We start from the raw sequence: 25,845 nt of genomic DNA, 5'->3' as shown, positions 1-25,845 counted from the left end.
TTTGTATCTACTGCTCTGCTAACTAGCTAGCTAAAGTGTAGTTAGTGGCTAGCTAAATCAGAGAAAGGAGATGAGAGGACTTCAACGCTTTATTCAATTCATTTTAATACAGCACATGGATTCATCATGAATTGCTGTAGTCTTGTCTTCTCTTTTGCTAATTACCTATTCAATTTCCTCGGAGGTGAATATAGTTTATCCTACTCGAAATATAATCCAAGTGTATTGTTGGAACAAATTGGAGCTAGTGATAAATACTACTACTTCTCTTCTCACTTTATTTGACAAGTTTTAATAACTAGAGCCATGCTACGGCGGTTGTTACCGGCATAACTAGCGGGGAAGGGCAACCGACCGGACAACCGACTGAACCGGACATCCATTTGGGCACCAGGTGCGTCCGTATAACCAGCCTCTTACGGAGCTCCAGTTTCCACTCGATACCACAGCCACAAAGTCTACATGGGTTAAACCGCGCAGGAATTTCATGTTTCTTTTTGGCCTTCATTTAAGTTTAAACTTAGGCATAAAAATAAAAGGTTAGCAGTGTGGTTAATAAGGTTATCTTTAAAAATGCATTTGAAGAAGAGAAAATTGTAGAAATTGGCAAGGTGTATGACTTTGGCAACTAGTGAGGACTCCCGATCACGTTCACGTAAAGCATGCTGGGTAAATGATTTGTAGCTGGTGGGTTCTGTCCATATACCTCGAAGTGGTGGATTTTCAGTCTTGTGGAATATACCCCAAATAGTGTTGCATTTTGACCTTTTAATTGTTATTTTATGGGAATAAATTCAAATCTTCTGATTGAATCTTAATTGTTGTGACAAAGTCCCAATAGAATGGATGGATTTTTTTTGTTGGCAAATGAATATAATAGTCCGTAAACCACTTAAAACAATTGAATTAAGGAATTAATTTAATTTAAACAAATAAAATAAACCTTTATTGAAGTAAATGATAATCTCAGAAGACTATGCAACAGGGTTAGAAACACTATTAGAAAGACATTTCCTATGCACTAATATATACACCATATCTTGTTACATCCAGGGTTTTAGTAGTTTGTCATTTAAAAAAACTAAATCTGTAATTATACAATATTCGTTGGATTCCATGATTTTAAAACGATAGCAAACAAGTTCCTCATGATGATATAAAAAAAACATAACAAGGAGAAAAAAAACACTGCATAAATTGCACTTTCAGTCAATTGTACAATAAACGTGATCAGTAAACGTGATCAATAAACGTGATCAATAAACGTGACTGCCCTGAGGTAAAAGCAACCGCTCTTACAGTAAGTATATGGTAAAGATGGGATACACCCCTGTGAGGAACGAGATTCACCCCTGTGAGGAACGAGATTCACCCCTGTGAGGGCTGGAGTACACCCCTGTGAGGAACGAGATTCACCCCTGTGAGGAACGAGATTCACCCCTGTGAGGAACGAGATTCACCCCTGTGAGGAACGAGATTCACCCCTGTGAGGAACGAGATTCACCCCTGTGAGGAACGAGATTCACCCCTGTGAGGAACGAGATACACCCCTGTGAGGAACGAGATACTGTGATTTGTGAGGGCTGAAGTACACCCCAAAAATACAACCCTGTGAGGAACGAGCTATACCCCTGTGAGGGCTGAAGTACACCCCTGTGAGGAACAAGCTACACCCCTGTGAAGGCTGGAGTACACCCCTGTGAGGAACGAGCTACACCCCTGGAGTACGGTACACCCCTGTAGGGTCTGGTGTCAATCTACAGAGTTGACAGTGTCCTCCTCCTCCTTGACCTCATCTGGACTGTTCAGAGCTGAGGAATAGAACACAACAAACAGGAAGAGAAAAACAAGTCAGTAAATATTATTTTTAATAGAAGTCTGTGATCTGTAGTGTTCCAGTCACCATGGCTACCTACTCCTGAGACTCTCAGCCTGTGATCTGTAGTGTTCCAGTCACCATGGCTACCTACTCCTGAGACTCTCAGCCTGTGATCTGTAGTGTTCCAGTTACCATGGCTACCTACTCCTGAGACTCTCAGCCTGTGATCTGTAGTGTTCCAGTCACCATGGCTACCTACTCCTGACTCTCAGCCTGTGATCTGTAGTGTTCCAGTCACCATGGCTACCTACTCCTGACTCTCAGCCTGTGATCTGTAGTGTACCCAGTCACCATGGCTACCTACTCCTGAGACTCTCAGCCTGTGATCTGTAGTGTTCCAGTCACCATGGCTACCTACTCCTGACTCTCAGCCTGTGATCTGTAGTGTACCCAGTCACCATGGCTACCTACTCCTGAGACTCTCAGCCTGTGATCTGTAGTGTTCCAGTCACCATGGCTACCTACTCCTGACTCTCAGCCTGTGATCTGTAGTGTTCCAGTCACCATGGCTACCTACTCCTGAGACTCTCAGCCTGTGATCTGTAGTGTTCCAGTCACCATGGCTACCTACTCCTGAGACTCTCAGCCTGTGATCTGTAGTGTTCCAGTCACCATGGCTACCTACTAACTTTGCCCTGAGACTTCTCTGCATCCCAAATGGAATCCTATTCCCTATATAGTGCAATACTTTCAATCAGGGCTCTCATCAATAGTAGTGCACTATATAGGGAATAGGGTGCTATTTGGGATGCAGCAGAAACACCACAGGAAGTCTACAGCAGTAATATCTCAGGTTAACTCCTGACTGTCTCACCAATATTTGCAGGAACCATTATCTGGAAAGGGATTGTCTGTCCGTCCTCCAACAGTATCTGGTGTGTCCCGCCGCTCTCGTCCCCTAGAGATGACACGCTGACCACCTGGCCGTCCCCTAACGATGACACCATGACCACCTGACCCATGCCCAGAACCACTGAAGGGTCAGCTAGACTCATAGCATCCCCTAGAGACGGGCTGGACTGGAGGAACTGTGTGGGGCTGACCAAGAGGGGTTGCGGTGGTGATGGACTGGGCAAATCCAGGAAGTCTGTAGTGACTGTAGATGACTGAGACAGACCTCCGTCAAAAGAACACAGACTTGGTTGAAGCTGGATGCCCTGGAAAAGGAAAAAAAAACACAAGACATATAATTCTGTCTTGATTCGTTTCGATTGGATAGGAATTCATCGGTGTTTAAGACATATACGCAGAAGGTCAGACAGCTGGTCCTCACCTGAAGCTGGGCAAAGATCTTGGGTTGCAGGGAGGTAAGAGAGCTGAAGAGCTGAACGGCCTCAGGAGACAATGTATCGCTCCCCTCCAACACTCCTACTCTCTGGAAGGCACCTGGACACAACCAAAATAAAGTTGGGGAAACAGACAGATTGTAGGCAAAACTATTGGAGGAGAGCTTTCATGATGACTAGAGGTGACCTGTAATTGTATTACCTTCAGCAGGGGCTGGCGTGAGGGTCAGAGTCACAGTCTCAGTCATTGGGTCCATTTCAGTCCACTGGAGGTGAAACAGCAAACATCAGGCATGACAAGGAGATTAACAAGTTAAGAAGCAGGGTGACCCCCCCCCCCCCCCACTTCCTGCTGGAAGGGCTTCCTAGTTACCTGTGTTACATCAGTGGTGACCCCAGCTTGCTGGAAGGTCTTCCTAGTTACCTGTGTTACATCAGTGGTGACCTCAGCTTGCTGGAAGGTCTTCCTCGTTACCTGTGTTACATCAGTGGTGACCTCAGCTTGCTGGAAGGTCTTCCTAGTTACCTGTGTTACATCAGTGGTGACCTCAGCTTGCTGGAAGGTCTTCCTAGTTACCTGTGTTACATCAGTGGTGACCCCAGCCTGCTGGAAGGTCTTCTGGGCCTCGTGGATGTGGTTCTTTATGTCGTTGACAGTTGGGAAGTAGCAAAGGTTATGTCTCTCTGGGACCTCCTCTGATTTAAACATCTCCCGCTCCACAAACCGCCTGGCAGGATAGGAAACAAGACAGCAAGACAGGTTAACACCTACTCTGAGCTGTTTGATATATACGGCCCCTGAGGGCCTCCTACTCTGAGCTGTTTGATACATACGGCCCCTGAGGGCCTCTTTACCTGAGCTGTTTGCGGACCTGGTACACCTGATGATACCCCTGCTCCACTAACTCCCTGATCTTCTCTGCCACCCTGGGGTTGAGACGAGATGGCATGGTTCCACTATCATCCTCCTCCTCCTCCTCCTGCTTCACCTCCTCCTCCTGCTTCACCTCCTCCTCCTCCAGGGGGAGGAAAAGGAGGTCTGGAGGAGGAGGCAGGAGGAGAGCCTCCATGTCATGATAGAGGTGAGCTTTCTGGGTAGGGAGCTGCATGTAGTACCTGTTAACGGGAGAGAATAAACATTTTTACATTTTAGTCATTTAGCAGACGCTCTTATCCAGAGCGACTTACAGTAGTGAATGCATACATTTCAGACATTTGTTTTTTGTACTGGCCCCCCCTGTGGGAATCGAACCCACAACCCTGGCGTTGCAAACACCATTCTCTACCAACTGAGCCAAAGGAACAGGTGTCAATCAAAACAATACGTCAATCAATCAGAAAGTTTACTTATTTTTAAAAAAAAACATTCAGTGTGTTATAAGCCCATACGGGCTGGGCATCTGCAAGGAACTTTAATAATATATAAATATATCAAATCCAAGTATAAATAGCAGAAACAAATCAATACCTCAGAACTCCGCCTACGTCCCACAGGGTCTTCCGGAGGTTAAAGAAGGCTTTCTCTTGTTCCTGACGAACAACCCTCTTGTCTACGTTAGGGTCCGTAGGCACTCGGTGTTGGGGAAACTTACAAACCTTCTTGATATAGATCCTGAAGAATGAGAGCAATGTCAGAATATACTAACTTTAAAAAAAAGAAATACAAAAAAAAAACCACAGCTCTTATATCTTCAGAGATGGTAGCATATTGTTTTGTTAGCATAGATGGGTTTGTATGGATGTGTGTCTACCTGGCAGGGCATGTAGCTAGATAGATGGGTTTGTATGGATGTGTGTCTACCTGGCAGGGCATGTAGCTAGATAGATGGGTTTGTATGGATGTGTGTCTACCTGGCAGGGCATGTAGCTAGATAGATGGGTTTGTATGGATGTGTGTCTACCTGGCAGGGCATGTAGCTAGATAGATGGGTTTGTATGGATGTGTGTCTACCTGGCAGGGCAAGTAGCTTTGTAATCGATGTTTTGATTGATGTTCTGCTCTGCAGTCTTCTTGGGCTGGAGACCTTTCCTTCTTGGACCATACTGACATTCCATCACTATAGCTCTACTGCCTGGATACAGATGGAGAAAGCAGATGATTCCATCACTATAGCTCTACTGCCTGGATACAGATGGAGAAAGCAGATGATTCCATCACTATAGCTCTACTGCCTGGATACAGATGGAGAAAGCAGATGATTTCCATCACTATAGCTGTTACTGCCTGGATACAGATGGAGAAAGCAGATGATTTCCATCACTATAGCTCTACTGCCTGGATACAGATGGAGAAAGCAGATGATTTCCATCACTATAGCTCTACTGCCTGGATACAGATGGAGAAAGCAGATGATTTCCATCACTATAGCTGTTACTGCCTGGATACAGATGGAGAAAGTAGATCAAGTCGGCGTCCCAATTGGCACCCTATTCCCTCCAATTGGCACCCTATTCCCTCCAATTGGCACCCTAGCCCCTCCAATTGGCACCCTAGCCCCTCCAATTGGCACCCTATTCCCTCCAATTGGCACCCTATTCCCTCCAATTGGCACCCTATTCCCTCCAAATGGCATCCTATTCCCTATTTAGTGCACATATTTTGACCGGGGTCCGCAGTGCTAGTACGCAGCTATTATAACTCTGAATATGGCCTGAGAAACTATTATAACCTGAGAAACCATTATAACTCTGATTATAACCTGAGAAACCATTATAACTCTGATTATGACCTGAGAAACCATTATAACTCTGATTATAACCTGAGAAACCATTATAACTCTGAATATGACCTGAGAAACTATTATAACTCTGATTATAACCTGAGAAACCATTATAACTCTGAATATGACCTGAGAAACCATTATAACTCTGATTATAACCTGAGAAACCATTATAACTCTGAATATGACCTGAGAAACTATTATAACCTGAGAAACCATTATAACTCTGATTATGACCTGAGAAACCATTATAACTCTGATTATAACCTGAGAAACCATTATAACTCTGAATATGACCTGAGAAACCATTATAACTCTGATTATAACCTGAGAAACCATTATAACTCTGAATATGACCTTAGAAACCATTATAACTCTGAATATGGTCTGAGAAACCATTATAACCTGAGAAGACAGTATAACTCTGAATATAACCTGAGACATTATAACTCTGATTATAACCTGAGAAACCATTATAATAACTCTGAATATGGTCTGAGAAACCTTTCATTCATATGATCCAGTTATTACATTGGTAACACTTTCCTGAAAGCCTGCAGGTATAATGCTTTATTACTTGTTATAAGCATGTATGAGTAGGGCTGTTGCGGTGACCGTATTAAACATCTACGTGACCGTTGAGTCACGGTAATCTCCTCTGTACATGCCTTAGTAGTAGTCAGCACAAGTCACCAACTGCCATCATAAATAGACTGACACATTACCTTTAGCTACAGAATATCTCGCCACTGTGAGTGTCCATCTCCTCTCTCTCTCCTTCATTACCTTTAGCTACAGAATATCTCACCACTGTGAGTGTCCATCTCCTCTCTCTCTCCTTCATTACCTTTAGCTACAGAATATCTCACCACTGTGAGTGTCCATCTCCTCTCTCTCTCATTCCTTTAGCTACAGAATATCTCACCACTGTGAGTGTCCATCTCCTCTCTCTCTCATTCCTTTAGCTACAGAATATCTCACCACTGTGAGTGTCCATCTCCTCTCTCTCCTTCATTACCTTTAGCTACAGAATATCTCACCACTGTGAGTGTCCATCTCCTCTCTCTCCTTCATTACCTTTAGCTACAGAATATCTCACCACTGTGAGTGTCCATCTCCTCTCTCTCTCATTCCTTTAGCTACAGAATATCTCACCACTGTGAGTGTCCATCTCCTCTCTCTCTCTCCTTCATTACCTTTAGTTACAGAATATTTCACCACTGTGAGTGTCCATCTCCTCTCTCTCCTTCATTACCTTTAGTTACAGAATATTTCACCACTGTGAGTGTCCATCTCCTCTCTCTCTCTCTCTCATTCCAGGTGGTATCTGATGCTACTGAACCAGATGTCTGTGTATCAGGGGAGAAGCTCCAGGTGGTATCTGATGCTACTGAACCAGATGTCTGTGTATCAGGGGAGAAGCTCCAGGTGGTATCTGATGCTACTGAACCAGATGTCTGTATATCAGGGGGAGAAGCTCCAGGTGGTATCTGATGCTACTGAACCAGATGTCTGTATATCAGGGGGAGAAGCTCCAGGTGGTATCTGATGCTACTGAACCAGATGTCTGTGTATCAGGGGAGAAGCTCCAGGTGGTATCTGATGCTACTGAACCAGATGTCTGTGTATCAGGGGAGAAGCTCCAGGTGGTATCTGATGCTACTGAACCAGATGTCTGTATCAGGGGAGAAGCTCCAGGTGGTATCTGATGCTACTGAACCAGATGTCTGTGTATCAGGGGAGAAGCTCCAGGTGGTATCTGATGCTACTGAACCAGATGTCTGTGTATCAGGGGAGAAGCTCCAGGTGGTATCTGATGCTACTGAACCAGATGTCTGTGTATCAGGGGAGAAGCTCCAGGTGGTATCTGATGCTACTGAACCAGATGTCTGTGTATCAGGGGAGAAGCTCCAGGTGGTATCTGATGCTACTGAACCAGATGTCTGTGTATCAGGGGAGAAGCTCCAGGTGGTATCTGATGCTACTGAACCAGATGTCTGTGTATCAGGGGAGAAGCTCCAGGTGGTATCTGATGCTACTGAACCAGATGTCTGTGTATCAGGGGAGAAGCTCCAGGTGGTATCTGATGCTACTGAACCAGATGTCTGTGTATCAGGGGAGAAGCTCCAGGTGGTATCTGATGCTACTGAACCAGATGTCTGTGTATCAGGGGAGAAGCTCCAGGTGGTATCTGATGCTACTGAACCAGATGTCTGTGTATCAGGGGAGAAGCTCCAGGTGGTATCTGATGCTACTGAACCAGATGTCTGTGTATCAGGGGAGAAGCTCCAGGTGGTATCTGATGCTACTGAACCAGATGTCTGTGTATCAGGGGAGAAGCTCCAGGTGGTATCTGATGCTACTGAACCAGATGTCTGTGTATCAGGGGAGAAGCTCCAGGTGGTATCTGATGCTACTGAACCAGATGTCTGTGTATCAGGGGAGAAGCTCCAGGTGGTATCTGATGCTACTGAACCAGATGTCTGTATCAGGGGAGAAGCTCCAGGTGGTATCTGATGCTACTGAACCAGATGTCTGTGTATCAGGGGAGAAGCTCCAGGTGGTATCTGATGCTACTGAACCAGATGTCTGTGTATCAATGGAGAAGCTCCAGGTGGTATCTGATGCTACTGAACCAGATGTCTGTGTATCAATGGAGAAGCTCCAGGTGGTATCTGATGCTACTGAACCAGATGTCTGTGTATCAGGGGAGAAGCTCCAGGTGGTATCTGATGCTACTGAACCAGATGTCTGTGTATCAGGGGAGACGCTCCAGGTGGTATCTGATGCTACTGAACCAGATGTCTGTGTATCAATGGAGAAGCTCCAGGTGGTATCTGATGCTACTGAACCAGATGTCTGTGTATCAGGGGAGAAGCTCCAGGTGGTATCTGATGCTACTGAACCAGATGTCTGTATATCAGGGGGAGAAGCTCCAGGTGGTATCTGATGCTACTGAACCAGATGTCTGTGTATCAGGGGGAGAAGCTCCAGGTGGTATCTGATGCTACTGAACCAGATGTCTGTGTATCAGGGGAGAAGCTCCAGGTGGTATCTGATGCTACTGAACCAGATGTCTGTGTATCAGGGGAGAAGCTCCAGGTGGTATCTGATGCTACTGAACCAGATGTCTGTATCAGGGGAGAAGCTCCAGGTGGTATCTGATGCTACTGAACCAGATGTCTGTGTATCAGGGGAGAAGCTCCAGGTGGTATCTGATGCTACTGAACCAGATGTCTGTGTATCAGGGGAGAAGCTCCAGGTGGTATCTGATGCTACTGAACCAGATGTCTGTGTATCAGGGGAGAAGCTCCAGGTGGTATCTGATGCTACTGAACCAGATGTCTGTGTATCAGGGGAGAAGCTCCAGGTGGTATCTGATGCTACTGAACCAGATGTCTGTGTATCAGGGGAGAAGCTCCAGGTGGTATCTGATGCTACTGAACCAGATGTCTGTGTATCAGGGGAGAAGCTCCAGGTGGTATCTGATGCTACTGAACCAGATGTCTGTGTATCAGGGGAGAAGCTCCAGGTGGTATCTGATGCTACTGAACCAGATGTCTGTGTATCAGGGGAGAAGCTCCAGGTGGTATCTGATGCTACTGAACCAGATGTCTGTGTATCAGGGGAGAAGCTCCAGGTGGTATCTGATGCTACTGAACCAGATGTCTGTGTATCAGGGGAGAAGCTCCAGGTGGTATCTGATGCTACTGAACCAGATGTCTGTGTATCAGGGGAGAAGCTCCAGGTGGTATCTGATGCTACTGAACCAGATGTCTGTGTATCAGGGGAGAAGCTCCAGGCGGTATCTGATGCTACTGAACCAGATGTCTGTGTATCAGGGGAGAAGCTCCAGGTGGTATCTGATGCTACTGAACCAGATGTCTGTGTATCAGGGGAGAAGCTCCAGGTGGTATCTGATGCTACTGAACCAGATGTCTGTGTATCAGGGGAGAAGCTCCAGGTGGTATCTGATGCTACTGAACCAGATGTCTGTGTATCAGGGGAGAAGCTCCAGGTGGTATCTGATGCTACTGAACCAGATGTCTGTATCAGGGGAGAAGCTCCAGGTGGTATCTGATGCTACTGAACCAGATGTCTGTGTATCAATGGAGAAGCTCCAGGTGGTATCTGATGCTACTGAACCAGATGTCTGTGTATCAGGGGAGAAGCTCCAGGTGGTATCTGATGCTACTGAACCAGATGTCTGTATATCAGGGGGAGAAGCTCCAGGTGGTATCTGATGCTACTGAACCAGATGTCTGTATATCAGGGGGAGAAGCTCCAGGTGGTATCTGATGCTACTGAACCAGATGTCTGTGTATCAGGGGAGAAGCTCCAGGTGGTATCTGATGCTACTGAACCAGATGTCTGTGTATCAGGGGAGAAGCTCCAGGTGGTATCTGATGCTACTGAACCAGATGTCTGTGTATCAGGGGAGAAGCTCCAGGTGGTATCTGATGCTACTGAACCAGATGTCTGTGTATCAGGGGAGAAGCTCCAGGTGGTATCTGATGCTACTGAACCAGATGTCTGTGTATCAGGGGAGAAGCTCCAGGTGGTATCTGATGCTACTGAACCAGATGTCTGTGTATCAGGGGGAGAACCTCCAGGTGGTATCTGATGCTACTGAACCAGATGTCTGTGTATCAGGTGAGAAGCTCCAGATGGTATCTGATGCTACTGAACCAGATGTCTGTGTATCAATGGAGAAGCTCCAGGTGGTATCTGATGCTACTGAACCAGATGTCTGTGTATCAGGGGAGAAGCTCCAGGTGGTATCTGATGCTACTGAACCAGATGTCTGTGTATCAGGGGGAGAACCTCCAGGTGGTATCTGATGCTACTGAACCAGATGTCTGTGTATCAATGGAGAAGCTCCAGGTGGTATCTGATGCTACTGAACCAGATGTCTGTGTATCAATGGAGAAGCTCCAGGTGGTATCTGATGCTACTGAACCAGATGTCTGTGTATCAATGGAGAAGCTCCAGGTGGTATCTGATTTTAAGTTCCTTGGCATCATACTTGATTCCAACCTCTCTTTTAAAAAGCAGAGGAAAAAGTTAATTCAAATAACCAAATTCAACTTGGCTAATTTCCCGATTTATACGAAATTGTTTGACTACAGAGGTATCAAAACTGTACTTCAAATCTATGATAGTCTCCCCACTTAACATACTGCTTGACTAGTTGGGCCCAAGCTTGCTGTACAACATTAAAACCTATTCAGTCTGTCTACAAACAGGCTCTCAAAGTGCTCGATAGGAAGCCCAATAGCCACCATCACTGTTACATCCTCAGAAAGCATGAGCTCCTGAGTTGGGAAAATCTGGTGCAATACACCGACGCATGTCTTGTATTCAAGATCCTAAATGGCCTGGCTCCCCCTCCACTCAGTATTTTTGTTAAACAGAAAACCCAAACATATGGCAGCAGATCCACAAGGTCTGCCATGAGAGGTGACTGTATAGTTCCCTTAAGGAAAAGCACCTTTAGTAAATCCGCTTTCTCTGTGAGAGCTTCCCATGTCTGGAATACACTGCCATCAGACACACATAACTGCACCACATATCACACTTTCTCAAAATGCATGAAGACATGGCTAAAGGTCAATCAGATTTGTGAACATAATCCCTAGCTGTGTATTGCCGCTTTCCATGTTGTCTGTAGCTTGTGAGGTGTGGAAACACTTAGTTGTTTTTATGGATTTTGTCTTGTTGCTTTTTGTTCTATGTCGCTCTGTCTGTATGCTACGTGCTGCTTGTCCTATGTCGCTCTGTCTGTCTGCTGTGTCTTGCTTGTCCTATGTTGCTCTGTCTGTCTGCTACGTGCTGCTTGTCCTATGTTGCTCTGTCTGTCTGCTACGTCTTGCTTGTCCTATGTTGCTCTGTCTGTCTGCTACATCTTGCTTGTCCTATGTTGCTCTGTCTGTATGCTACATCTTGCTTGTCCTATGTTGCTCTGTCTGTCTGCTACGTGCTGCTTGTTCTATGTTGCTCTGTCTGTATGCTACATCTTGCTTGTCCTATGTTTCTCTGTCTGTATGCTACATCTTGCTTGTTCTATGTTGCTCTGTCTGTCTGCTACATCTTGCTTGTCCTATGTTGCTCTGTCTGTATGCTACATCTTGCTTGTCCTATGTTGCTCTGTCTGTCTGCTACGTGCTGCTTGTCCTATGTTGCTCTGTCTGTCTGCTACATCTTGCTTGTCCTATGTTGCTCTGTCTGTATGCTACATCTTGCTTGTTCTATGTTGCTCTGTCTGTCTGCTACGTGCTGCTTGTCCTATGTTGCTCTGTCTGTCTGCTACATCTTGCTTGTCCTATGTTGCTCCGTCTGTATGCTACGTCTTGCTTGTTCTATGTTGCTCTGTCTGTATGGTTTGTCTTGCTTGTCCTATGTTGCTCTGTCTTTATGCTATGTCTTGCTTGTCCTATGTTACTCTGCGTGTGCTCACTGCTCAGTGATTGTCTGTATTGTAATTGTTTTCAATAACCTGCCCAGGGACTGCTGGCTAAAACCATCACTTTTACTGAAACGTTGATTAATGTGCACTGTCCCTATAAAAATAAATAAAATAAACTATTTTATTCATATAAGTTAAATTATATTGTTCTTAATATAAAATAATGGCATGGGACTTATAGTCCTATCTTATCTGCTAAATGAACAAGCCTACAGCCTATTGCATGGAGCATAGCCAGATAAACATACAAATTCTGTTCTTCTGGAGAAAATATATATATCTTCATATCATGTTTCTTTATACCTGCCTAAAATAAATCATGGTTTTATTGTGATGGTGTATATTAAATACATTTATTAGACTTTATTAAAATGTAGATATTCCAAAATGCCCGTATCAGGCCTGGACATGTTTATGTCCAGGGACGCCATCGTAGGCTACTAAACCAGTACTGCGACTTTATACCTGCGTTGACAAAAGGGACGCCATCGTAGGGTACATATTGTGACTTCCACATCAGACGGCTGGCAGGCTTGGCAGGGGAAGGGGACTGGCGCGTCCCAAACACACTGTTGGTCTGCTGCTTGTGCAGCAGGAGGATGGTCTCCAACTCGGCGTCTGTGTTACAGTAGCCACGGTATGAGTCACCTATCTTCTGCTCCAGGAGACACAGAGAGAGAGAGAGAGAGAGAGAGGGGGGGGGGGGACAGAGCGAGAGAGAGGGAGAGGAGGAAGAGAGAGACAGAGAGAGGACGAGAGAGAGGAGGAAGAGAGCGAGAGAGGAGGAAGAGAGAGAGAGTAGGAAGAGAGAGAGAGAGAGAGCGAGAGAGAGAGGAGGAAGAGAGAGCGAGAGAGGAGGAAGAGAGAGAGAGTAGGAAGAGAGAGAGAGAGAGAGCGAGAGAGAGAGGAGGAAGAGCGAGAGAGAGAGAGAGAGGGATAGAGAGGAAGAGCGAGAGAGAGAGGAGGAAGAGCGAGAGAGGAGGAAGAGAGAGAGAGAGTAGGAAGAGAGAGAGAGAGAGAGCGAGAGAGAGAGGAGGAAGAGCGAGATGGAGAGAGAGAGGAGGAAGAGAGAGAGAGAGAGAGGACGAGAGAGAGGAGGAAGAGAGCGAGAGAGGAGGAAGAGAGAGAGAGTAGGAAGAGAGAGAGAGAGAGAGCGAGAGAGAGAGGAGGAAGAGAGAGCGAGAGAGGAGGAAGAGAGAGAGAGTAGGAAGAGAGAGAGAGAGAGAGCGAGAGAGAGAGGAGGAAGAGCGAGAGAGAGAGAGAGAGGGATAGAGAGGAAGAGCGAGAGAGAGAGGAGGAAGAGAGAGAGAGAGTAGGAAGAGAGAGAGAGAGAGAGCGAGAGAGAGAGGAGGAAGAGCGAGATGGAGAGAGAGAGGAGGAAGAGAGAGAGAACAGGAGGAGAAGGAAGAAGGAGAAGAAGAAATCAAAGAGAGTCAACATGGAGGACTGTTGAGGCCCTTCCTTCCCAGAAATGTGCAAAGCTATAAGCCTGAGGACGCTAACTATCACAATCCTTTCCTGTTAGCATCCTCAGGCTACAGAGCTGTGTGTTCGGGTGTAAACGTGTGTTAGGGTGCTGCACTCCACACTGCCCTTTCACACCTGGACAAAAGGAACACCTATCTGAGAATGCTATTCATTGACTGCAGCTCAGCGTTCAACACCATAGTGCCCTCAAAGCTCATCACTAAGCTAAGGACCCTGGGACTAAACACCTCCCTCTGCAACTGGATCCTGGACTTCCTGACGGGCCGCCCCCAGGGGGTAAGGGTAGGCAACAACACATCTGCCACACTGATCCTCAACACAGGGGCCCCTCAGGGGTGCGTGCTCAGTCCCCTCCTGTACTCCCTGTTCACTCATGACTGCGTGGACAAACACGACTCTAACACCATTAAGTTTGCTGATGATACAACAGTGGTAGACCTGATCACCGACAACGATGAGACAGCCTATAGGGAGGAGGTCAGAGACCTGGCCAGGTGGTGCCAGGACAACAACCTCTCCATCAACGTGATCAAGACTTGTGATTGTGGACTACAGGAAAAGGAGTACCGAGCACACCCCCATTCTCATCGACGAGGCTGTAGTGGAGCAGGTTGAGAGCTTCAAGTTCCTTGGTGTCCACGTCACCAACAAACTAACATGGTCCAAACTCACCAAGACAGTTGTGAAGAGGGCATGACAAAACCTATTCCCCCTCAGGAGACTGAAAAGATTTGGCATGGGTCCTCAGATCCTCAAACGGTTATACAGCTGCACCATCGAGAGGATCCTGACTGGTTGCATCACTGCCTGGTATGGCAACTGCTCAGCCTCTGACCGCAAGACACTACAGAGGGTAGTGCGAACAGCCCAGTACATCACTGGGGCCAAGCTTCCTGCCATCCAGGACCTCTATACCAGGCGGTGTCAGAGGAAGGCCCTAAAAATTGCCAAAGATTCCAGTCACCTCAGTCATAGACTGTTCTCTCTACTACCGCACAACAAGCGGTACCGGAGCACCAAGTCTAGGTCCAAGAGGCTTCTCAACAGCTTCTACCCCCAAACCATAAGACTCCTGAACAATTAATCAAATGGCCACCCGGACTATTTACATTGCCTGCCCTTCCCCTCACCTTTTTTTACGCTGCTGCTACTCTCTGTTTATTATCTATGCATAGTCACTTCACCCCTACCTACATGTACATATTACCTCGACTAACCTGTGTCTATAGTCTCGTGATTGTTATTTTATTGTTGCTCTTCTATTTTTTTACTTTAGTTTATTTTAGTAAATATTTTCTTAAATCAGATTTTTCATAAAACTGCATTGTTGGTTAAAGTGCTTGTAAGTTAGTATTTCACGGTAAAGTCTACTGTTGTATTCGTCGCATGTGACAAATAAAATTTGATTTCGATGTGTTAGAATGTTTCAGGTTGGGAGCAGTGTAATGCAGTTTAGTGTACGAAGTCTCAGGGCCCAGTTAGTAGACATACCTCAGCATTATGAAGCCTCAGGGCCCAGATGGTAGACGTACCTCAGCGTTATGAAGCCTCAGGGCCCAGTTGGTAGACGTACCTCAGCATTATGAAGCCTCAGGGCCCAGATGGTAGACGTACCTCAGCATTATGAAGCCTCAGGGCCCAGATGGTAGACGTACCTCAGCATTATGAAGCCTCAGGGCCCAGATGGTAGACGTACCTCAGCATTATGAAGCCTCAGGGCCCAGTTGGTAGACGTACCTCAGCATTACCAGCAGCATACCACCCTGCATCCAACTGCTGGCTTGCTTCTGATGCTAAGCAGGGTTGGTCCTGGTCAGTCCCTGGATGGGAGACCAGATGCTGCTGGAAGTGGTATTGGAGGGCCAGTAGGAGGCACTCTTTCCTCTGGTCTAAAAAATATCCCAATGCCCCAGGGCAGTGATTGGGGACACTGCCCTGTGTAGGGTGCCGTCTTTCGGATGGGACGTTAAACGGGTGTCCTGACTCTCTGAGGTCATTAAAGATCCCATGGTACTTATCGTAACAGTAGGGGTGTTAACCCCGGTGTCCTGGCTAAATTCCCAATCTGGCACTCATACCATCACGGCTGTCTAATCATCCCCAGCTTACAATTGGCTCATTCATCCCCCTCCTCTCCCCTGTAACTATTCCCCAGGTCGTTGCTGTAAATGAGAATGTGTTCTCAGTCAACTTACCTGGTAAAATAACGGTAAAATAAAAAAATAAATAAAAATTATGAAGCCTCAGGGCCCAGTTGGTAGACGTACCTCAGCATTATGAAGCCTCAGGGCCCAGTTGGTAGACGTACCTCAGCATTATGAAGCCTCAGGGCCCAGTTGGGGGCGTTGGATGGGAGAGGTTTCAGAAGAGAGGTGAAACAGTCCTGAGAGCTAAACAGCAACACAACAATACAGTAACAGTTACAACTATTGTCAAATGAACCTAATATTCCTGAAAGAGTTACTGAGTGTAACGGTAAGAAGAAGATGTGAGCCCACCTCTGTGCTGAGGTGTTAGCTGCAGCCGACGGTACTGTAGTCGAACCGCCGCTGTCGTCCGTAACGGCCGACGTTACTGTAGTCGAACCGCCGCTGTCGTCCGTAACGGCCGACGGTACTGTAGTCGAACCGCCGCTGTCGTCCGTAACGGCCGACGGTACTGTAGTCGAACCGCCGCTGTCGTCCGTAACGGCCGACGGTACTGTAGTCGAACCGCCGCTGTCGTCCGTAACAGCCGACGTTACTGTAGTCGAACCGCCGCTGTCGTCCGTAACGGCCGACGTTACTGTAGTCGAACCGCCGCTGTCGTCCGTAACGGCCGACGTCGAACCGCCGCTGTCGTCTGTAACGGCCGACGGTACCGTAGTCGAACCGCCGCTGTCGTCCGTAACGGCCGACGTTACTGTAGTCGAACCGCCGCTGTCGTCCGTAAGGGCCGACGTCGAACCGCCGCTGTCGTCCGTAACGGCCGACGTTACTGTAGTCGAACCGCCGCTGTCGTCCGTAAGGGCCGACGTCGAACCGCCGCTGTCGTCCGTAACGGCTGTTAACGTGATAGTGTGAAGCTCTTCCTCATCCGCAGTCTTCTCTCCGCAGGATCCTAAACAAACAGATCAGACAATAGTCAACTTCGTACACCAAACTATAGAGAGAGCACAGGAGGCTGGTGGCACCTTCATTTGGGGAGGACTGGCTCGTGGTTATGACTGGAGCGGAATGGTATCATCAACTACATCAATCGCCTGTGGCTCAGTTGGTAGAGCATGGTGTTTGCAACGCCAGGGTTGTGGGTTCGATTCCCACGGGGGACCAGTACGAAAAAAAATAAAAAATAATAATAATGTATGTAATGTATGCATTCACTACTGTAAGTCGCTCTGGATAAGAGCGTCTGCTAAATGACTAAAATGTAAATGTAAAAATGCATCGGTCTCCAGGTGTTCGATGCCGTTCTGTTCTGCTCTGTTCCAGACATTATTATGAGCCGTCCTCCCCTCACCAGCCTCCTCTGATAGAGATAGCGTTCTAGTCAATTCTGTAACACCAAACACTGTACAAGGAATTTGATCAATTTCTGTTAAAATTTCCTTGACACTGTCTAACAAGAAATAGAACGTAATAAAACAACTAATATATTTCCAGAGGGGACGTCAGAAACGCAGACTTCCGTTTCCCTGACGACTCATCCTGAATTAAATTCCGCTGCTCTGTCGATCGAGCTCCACATAACATCAGTCTGACCTGAAGTAATTTGTAGGCCAGCTCTGGTGAACAGTAGTGCACTATAATAAGGAATAGGGCGATGGTATCTGTAGAAACAGGCGAGTTTCAGGTTAATAATACCTGTGAGGTCTATGATGTCCAGTAGGTGTCCACGAGGAAGTAATACCTGAGCCTCTCCTAGCTGATTAGACGGGATAACATACATCTCTCCGTTGTCTGACTGACCGGTCAGTATCACCTAGAGGAGGAAAGACGTTTAGGCTACGCGAAGACCCTAAACCCAACAGTTCATAGGTTGTGTTTAAGAAGCATGGGGGAAAAAAATGAATTGACTAGTCTAGTCTGGTGCCGCCAGATGTGTTTGGCTATAACAAGTTGGCTATTCAGCACAAACACATCTGGGATCACCAGGATACCATTCGGCAGCTGCCTGGACCTGTTTCTATGCTCTTGTGAAACCCTCTCGACTCACCACGCGTTCACACTGTATGGGCTGTCCATTCTGATCAAGTATGATAAACTCCTCTGTCTGTGATAATGTCTGTGTCTGGTCCTGTGTCTGTATCGCTGTCCGATTCTCTGTCTGTGACAGGATCAGCATTTCTGTCTCTGTCAGTTCCTCAGGTTTGATATCAGTGTGGACTGGTTCCCAGCTGTCTGGAGGAGCTATGCTGTTGATAACAAGCAGCTCTGAGGACTGTGGCTTCGTCTCATTCTCTTCAGGTTCACTGGGCTCCTGGAAAACAATACAATACTTCACATGCATGTGACTATGCTAATTTACATTGATTTGGTCTCCTGATATATGCACTGTATTATTCTTTCTCATCACAAATCATTTCGAAAGGTATAGGTTTAAGTCCCACCGACTCCTAGGGTCAAGTCCCACCGACTCCTAGGGTCAAGTCACACCGACTCCTAGGGTCAAGTCCCACCGACTCCTAGGGTCAAGTACCACCGACTCCTAGGGTCAAGTACCACCGACTCCTAGGGTCAAGTCCCACCAACTCCTGGGGTCAAGTCCCACCAACTCCTGGGGTCAAGTCCCACCAACTCCTGGGGTCAAGTCCCACCAACTCCTGGGGTCAAGTACCACCGACTCCTAGGGTCAAGTCCCACCAACTCCTGGGGTCAAGTCCCACCAACTCATAGGGTCAAGTCCCACCAACTCATAGGGTCAAGTCCCACCAACTCATAGGGTCAAGTCCCACCAACTCATAGGGTCAAGTCCCACCAACTCCTGGGGTCAAGTCCCACCAACTCATAGGGTCAAGTCCCACCAACTCATAGGGTCAAGTCCGACCAACTCCTTGGGTCAAGTCCCACCAACTCATAGGGTCAAGTCCCACCAACTCATAGGGTCAAGTCCCACCAACTCCTGGGGTCAAGTCCCACCAACTCCTGGGGTCAAGTCCCACCAACTCATAGGGTCAAGTCCCACCGACTCATAGGGTCAAGTCCCACCGACTCATAGGGTCAAGTCCCACCGACTCCTAGGGTCAAGTCCCACCGACTCCTAGGGTCAAGTCCCACCGACTCCTAGGGTCAAGTACCACCGACTCCTAGGGTCAAGTCCCACCAACTCCTGGGGTCAAGTCCCACCAACTCCTGGGGTCAAGTCCCACCAACTCCTGGGGTCAAGTCCCACCAACTCCTGGGGTCAAGTCCCACCAACTCATAGGGTCAAGTCCCACCAACTCATAGGGTCAAGTCCCACCAACTCATAGGGTCAAGTCCCACCAACTCCTGGGGTCAAGTCCCACCAACTCATAGGGTCAAGTCCCACCAACTCATATGGTCAAGTCCGACCAACTCCTTGGGTCAAGTCCCACCAACTCATAGGGTCAAGTCCCACCAACTCATAGGGTCAAGTCCCACCAACTCATAGGGTCAAGTCCCACCAACTCATAGGGTCAAGTCCCACCAACTCATAGGGTCAAGTCCCACCAACTCCTGGGGTCAAGTCTCACCAACTCCTGGGGTCAAGTCCCACCAACTCATAGGGTCAAGTCCCACCAACTCATAGGGTCAAGTCCCACCAACTCATAGGGTCAAGTCCCAGCAACTCATAGGGTCAAGTCCCACCAACTCCTGGGGTCAAGTCCCACCAATTCCTAGGGTCAAGTCCCACCGACTCATAGGTTTAAGTCCCACCGACTCATAGGGTCAAGTCCCACCGACTCATAGGGTCAAGTCCCACCGACTCATAGGGTCAAGTCCCACCGACTCATAGGGTCAAGTCCCACCGACTCATAGGGTCAAGTCCCACCGACTCATAGGGTCAAGTCCCACCGACTCATAGGTTCAAGTCCCACCGACTCATAGGGTCAAGTCCCACCGACTCCTAGGGTCAAGTCCCACCAACTCCTGGGGTCAAGTCCCACCAACTCCTGGGGTCAAGTCCCACCTGTTGTGTTTCAGTGATATGAGACCCGTGGAGGTCTGTGTGTTTGGGCTCATCCTCTTCAGTGGTCAGTGGAGGCTTGGAGTCCAGAGCATCCTCTTCCATAGCTCTCTCCTGCTCCTCCATCTCCCAAGCAGACAGTCAGTCAACTAACTACATACACAAACCAATATAACCCTATTAGAGTGACCAGGTACAGGTATTTCATTGGGTGCAAGTGTGTCATTATCATCAATCAGTATTGTAATAATTGCAAATCCATTCATTGGCATTTACAGAATGGTCAATTGGATCTAGATTGCTAGCTAGTTAACCATAACAAAGACAGCTGATGCACAGCAAGACGGTTTATTCAATGCTCGACTCCTGGGTGGGTCTATTTCTATAAGAGTCGTTTGTGATTGTTTTTGATTGATTGCAGGAGCAGAGTTTCCTAGCTAGCCAAACATATCATCATCATCATCCCTGGTCATAAAAAAAAACATTATTTTAAAGCGCCATGTTGGGTTAAAATGTGTAGCAAGCTAGCTAACGTTAGCTTGTTTGGCTAGGACTAGCTAGTAAAAAAAAACAAAAAACAATATCTAGTTTAAGTCAAACAATTCTCCTGATTTTAGGATTAGTCTAAGCTCTTCACATAGCCCTCTCTAGTCTGAGTGTGTAGCTAACAGCGTTGTGGGTTTGAGAGGAACAAGGATCGGGAATTCAAAACGAGTCTACTCAACCTCGTCTTCGCCCAGAAGTTTCTGTTCGCCTCGTTCTCGACCAAACAAACGCGATTTTTTTTCCTTCTTCTTCTCTCTATTCATCCGGTATGAAAAATGTTTGATCCTCGGAGGACACCGTAGAAGGCATATTTAAACTTCTGGTATTATATATTTTCACCACAGAGAGGCGCAATTTCCACATTTTTCAGGAAGCGACGCCAGGTTGCTGATTTCTTTTTATTTTTATTATTATTATTTATTTTTTATTAACAGTAACATGCAAAACATAAACATAACAGCCAGAGGGATTCCAAAGAAATGAGAAAAATTAAATAAAACTATTCCACATTATATCAAATATCAAATACAGACATATAGCGAATACATTTTTTTTTAACATTTTGTTTTGTATATGTTTTAAAGACTCTAAATAGCTTCCGACATCAGATTTTTAAAAAATGAAGAAAAGGGGCGGTTGCTGATTTCTACCTGAGATACATACAGAGAATAAACTGGTGGTGGTGGTGGTGGCTAGATGGGATACTGGTTTTGACTGGACTTGATTTCCACATAAATCATTTACTAGTTAACGGTACCATTGGGTGAAAAGCTTGCTACAATTCACCAATAAATATACTTTCTACATTACATGATGTAAATACAAAACATGAATTGTGTTATCACCTAGTGATTTTTATGCTCCCGTGGAATTTAGAAGAAAGCGGCCAATGGTCCACGCATGGAGGTTGGTCCACGCATGGAGGTTGGTCCACGTATGGAGGTTGGTCCACGCATGGAGGTTGGTCCACGCATGGAGGTTGGTCCACGCATGGAGGTTGGTCCACGTATGGAGATTGGTCCACGTATGGAGGTTGGTCCACGTATGGAGGTTGGTCCACGCATGGAGGTTGGTCCACGCATGGAGGTTGGTCCACGCATGGAGGTTGGTCCACGTATGGAGGTTGGTCCACGCATGGAGGTTGGTCCACGTATGGAGGTTGGTCCACATATGGAGGTTGGTCCACGTATGGAGGTTGGTCCACGCATGGAGGTTGGTCCACGCATGGAGGTTGGTCCACGTATGGAGGTTGGTCCACGCATGGAGGTTGGTCCACGTATGGAGGTTGGTCCACATATGGAGGTTGGTCCACGTATGGAGGTTGGTCCACGCATGGAGGTTGGTCCACGCATGGAGGTTGGTCCACGCATGGAGGTTGGTCCACGCATGGAGGTTGGTCCACGTATGGAGGTTGGTCCACGTATGGAGGTTGGTCCAGGTATGGAGGTTGGTCCACGCATGGAGGTTGGTCCACGCATGGAGGTTGGTCCACGCATGGAGGTTGGTCCACGCATGGAGGTTGGTCCACGCATGGAGGTTGGTCCACGTATGGAGGTTGGTCCACATATGGAGGTTGGTCCAGGTATGGAGGTTGGTCCAGGTATGGAGGTTGGTCCACATATGGAGGTTGGTCCAGGTATGGAGGTTGGTCCAGGTATGGAGGTTGGTCCACGTATGGAGGTTGGTCCACGTATGGAGGTTGGTCCACGTATGGAGGTTGGTCCACGTATGGAGGTTGGTCCACGTATGGAGGTTGGTCCACGTATGGAGGTTGGTCCACGTATGGAGGTTGGTCCACGTATGGAGGTTGGTCCAGGTATGGAGGTTGGTCCAGGTATGGAGGTTGGTCCACGTATGGAGGTTGGTCCACGTATGGAGGTTGGTCCAGGTATGGAGGTTGGTCCAGGTATGGAGGTTGGTCCACGTATGGAGGTTGGTCCAGGTATGGAGGTTGGTCCAGGTATGGAGGTTGGTCCACGTATGGAGGTTGGTCCACGTATGGAGGTTGGTCCACGCATGGAGGTTGGTCCACGTATGGAGGTTGGTCCAGGTATGGAGGTTGGTCCACGTATGGAGGTTGGTCCAGGTATGGAGGTTGGTCCAGGTATGGAGGTTGGTCCACGTATGGAGGTTGGTCCACGTATGGAGGTTGGTCCAGGTATGGAGGTTGGTCCACGTATGGAGGTTGGTCCACGTATGGAGGTTGGTCCAGGTATGGAGGTTGGTCCAGGTATGGAGGTTGGTCCACGTATGGAGGTTGGTCCACGCATGGAGGTTGGTCCACGCATGGAGGTTGGTCCACGTATGGAGGTTGGTCCACGTATGGAGGTTGGTCCACGTATGGAGGTTGGTCCACGTATGGAGGTTGGTCCACGTATGGAGGTTGGTCCAGGTATGGAGGTTGGTCCACGTATGGAGGTTGGTCCACGTATGGAGGTTGGTCCACGCATGGAGGTTGGTCCACGTATGGAGGTTGGTCCACGTATGGAGGTTGGTCCACGTATGGAGGTTGGTCCAGGTATGGAGGTTGGTCCACGTATGGAGGTTGGTCCACGTATGGAGGTTCTGAGTTAGTGCTGTTTTTCTGTTCTACTTGACCGTTATTTCACCCACCTGGTGTCCCAGCTCTACCAGTCCGTGATGGGAAGAACGGAAATATTTCTCTCTTCTTTCTTTTCATATAATAACTGGCCACCAGACTACAGAAACTACAGCAATGGAAAATGTAACAACCGTCGTCAAGAATGGACCAAGGCGCAGCAGGTATGTGAATACTCATGGTTATTTATTACCAAAAAAAGGAGTACAGTATCCACTGGACAAAAAAACAATAACGACGACAGCAACAGTCTCGCAGTGCAAGGACAACTACCCACAACCCCAAAGAAAAACACACACTCCTATATAGGACTCCCAATCAAAGGCAACTCAACACACCTGCCTTCAATTGGGAGTCTAATCACCAACACAAACCCCTTACATACAAAAACGTGCCACATCCTGACCAAAACTGATACAATACCTCCCTCTGCTGGTCAGGACGTGACAAAATAGCAATAACTATAACGTTAACAATGGGAATGTGGCATGAGAGATGACAAAAAAAGAACAAAGTCAAGCGGCTGTTAAGATTTCATTTTTTAAAAATGTTTTTCCTTTAAAAACACAAAAAACCCCAAATAAGTGGATAAACGCCAATGCCACCCCCCTCTTTCATGTTGTCTAAACGGTCTGTGACTCTGTCGTAAAATGTACACGCTTTTAGTATTTGTTGTCCTAGGCTACCCGGCTAAAATACATGCTTATTAGTTTCCTTTCATGGGCAACGATATGCGAGGCCACCTAGTTAACATTAGCGTATTACATCTAGCTAGATGTTGAACTTCCATCCTCTCAGGCCAGAGACACAATGTATGAATTAATGGTTGGGTCAGAATCGCAGTTGTAATCATTGGCCAGTACGGAGAATTAAGTAAAACCACAAGTCCAGTTCCCCTATGTCCATCCATGGATCATTTAGGAAAGGGCCTAGCCACTGGAGGACAACAACACGCAACAATTCAAGTTTATTTCTGTCAATAATGATGTTTTGGCTTGTGATGTGATTGGTGTGAAGTCAAATCCAAAACTGGCTTCCCATGACATGCTACACTTCCCGAGACAAAGGGGTGGATGCTTTCTCCGGTGAACAAATACATTTGACATTTTAGTCATTTAGCAGACGCTCTTATCCAGAGCAACTTACAGTAGTGAATGCATACATTTCATTTCATGCATTTTTTTGTACTGGCCCCCCCCGTTGGAATCGAACCCACAACCCTGGCATTGCAAACACCATGCTCTACCAGCTGAGCCACAGGGAAGGCTCGCCAATGGAGTCATAGACAATTTTGGCAACATGAAAGAGAGGAGGACGGCTTTGGTGTTCAACTAGTCTACAAGTAGGATGAGTCCCCAAAAATTGTTTTACTTGCCCCGTGCACACAATAACGTGCACACAATAACGTGCACACAATCACGTGCACACACAAACACACACACACACACACACACACACACACACACACACACACACACACACACACACACACACACACACACATACACACACACACACACACAGAAATCAGTAACCTGATATTTAACAACATTGATTGTACTAAATTGTTTTTGGTATCTTTAAGTTTGTTTTCAGTGTATTAAAATAAGCATATATAGCCTTGTTGATTTGATGATGTTTAAAATGTTTTAAGTTGAAATGGTGCTGGAATAGTGGAGACAGCGCTCCTGTTGCCTAGACAGTGCTCCTGTTGCCTAGGCAGTGCTCCTGTGGTCTAGGCAGTGCTCCTGTGGTCTAGGCAGTGCTCCTGTGGTCTAGACAGCGCTCCTGTGGTCTAGACAGTGCTCCTGTTGCCTAGACAGTGCTCCTGTGGTCTAGGCAGTGCTCCTGTGGTCTAGACAGTGCTCCTGTGGTCTAGACAGTGCTCCTGTTGCCTAGGCAGTGCTCCTGTGGTCTAGACAGTGCTCCTGTGGTCTAGACAGTGCTCCTGTGGTCTAGACAGCGCTCCTGTGGTCTAGACAGTGCTCCTGTGGTCTAGACAGTGCTCCTGTGGTCTAGGCAGTGCTCCTGTCATCTAGGCAGTGCTCCTGTTGCCTAGGCAGTGCTCCTGTGGTCTAGACAGTGCTCCTGTGGTCTAGACAGTGCTCCGGTGGTCTAGACAGCGCTCCTGCTCCTGTGGTCTAGACAGTGTCCTGTGGTCTAGACAGTGCTCCTGTGGTCTAGACAGTGTCCTGTGGTCTAGACAGCGCTCCTGCTCCTGTGGTCTAGACAGTGCTCCTGTTGCCTAGGCAGTGCTCCTGTTGCCTAGACAGTGCTCCTGTCGTCTAGGCAGTGCTCCTGTAGTCTAGGCAGTGCTCCTGTTGCCTAGGCAGTGCTCCTGTTGCCTAGACAGTGCTCCTGTTGCCTAGGCAGTGCTCCTGTGGTCTAGACAGTGCTCCTGTTGCCTAGGCAGTGCTCCTGTGGTCTAGACAGTGCTCCTGTGGTCTAGGCAGTGCTCCTGTTGTCTAGACAGTGCTCCTGTGGTCTAGACAGTGCTCCTGTTGCCTAGGCAGTGCTCCTGTCGTCTAGACAGCGCTCCTGTGGTCTAGACAGTGCTCCTGTGGTCTAGACAGTGCTCCTGTGGTCTAGGCAGTGCTCCTGTCGTCTAGACAGTGCTCCTGTGGTCTAGACAGTGCTCCTGTTGCCTAGGCAGTGCTCCTGTGGTCTAGACAGCGCTCCTGTGGTCTAGACAGTGCTCCTGTTGCCTAGGCAGTGCTCCTGTGGTCTAGACAGTG

The 25,845-nt window shown here is 47.5% G+C and overlaps 2 protein-coding genes across 3 annotated transcripts; both read right to left on the bottom strand.

Annotated features, from left to right (window-relative positions):
* Positions 1 to 897: 897 nt before the first annotated feature.
* Positions 898 to 20,751, bottom strand: carf (calcium responsive transcription factor). Of its 2 annotated transcripts, XM_029702007.1 has the most exons (16): positions 20,691 to 20,751; positions 19,969 to 20,118; positions 18,034 to 18,297; positions 17,682 to 17,799; positions 16,338 to 16,938; positions 16,148 to 16,229; positions 12,817 to 13,006; positions 5,117 to 5,237; positions 4,634 to 4,777; positions 4,021 to 4,281; positions 3,743 to 3,893; positions 3,368 to 3,431; positions 3,153 to 3,265; positions 2,694 to 3,036; positions 1,705 to 1,811; positions 898 to 1,616 (listed from the first exon to the last, which is right to left on the bottom strand). In XM_029702007.1, the coding sequence occupies exons 2-15, from the start codon at positions 20,089 to 20,091 to the stop codon at positions 1,753 to 1,755; spliced, it is 2,634 nt and encodes an 877-aa protein (XP_029557867.1). In that variant the 5' UTR covers positions 20,092 to 20,118; positions 20,691 to 20,751; the 3' UTR covers positions 898 to 1,616; positions 1,705 to 1,752. The 2 variants fall into 2 exon arrangements, with proteins under 2 accessions (XP_029557867.1, XP_029557866.1); XM_029702006.1 differs by having other exon boundaries at positions 898 to 1,811.
* A 601-nt stretch (positions 20,752 to 21,352) lies between these two features.
* On the bottom strand, positions 21,353 to 24,393 carry LOC115156265 (leucine-rich repeat extensin-like protein 3). Its single transcript, XM_029703724.1, has 2 exons — positions 24,357 to 24,393; positions 21,353 to 23,100 (listed from the first exon to the last, which is right to left on the bottom strand). The coding sequence occupies exons 1-2, from the start codon at positions 24,391 to 24,393 to the stop codon at positions 21,353 to 21,355; spliced, it is 1,785 nt and encodes a 594-aa protein (XP_029559584.1).
* Positions 24,394 to 25,845: the final 1,452 nt, after the last annotated feature.

Source organism: Salmo trutta, chromosome 20 (assembly GCF_901001165.1).
Source record: "Salmo trutta chromosome 20, fSalTru1.1, whole genome shotgun sequence".
Classification (NCBI taxonomy): Eukaryota; Metazoa; Chordata; class Actinopteri; order Salmoniformes; family Salmonidae; genus Salmo; species Salmo trutta.
This window is presented reverse-complemented; position numbering and strand designations above follow the sequence as displayed.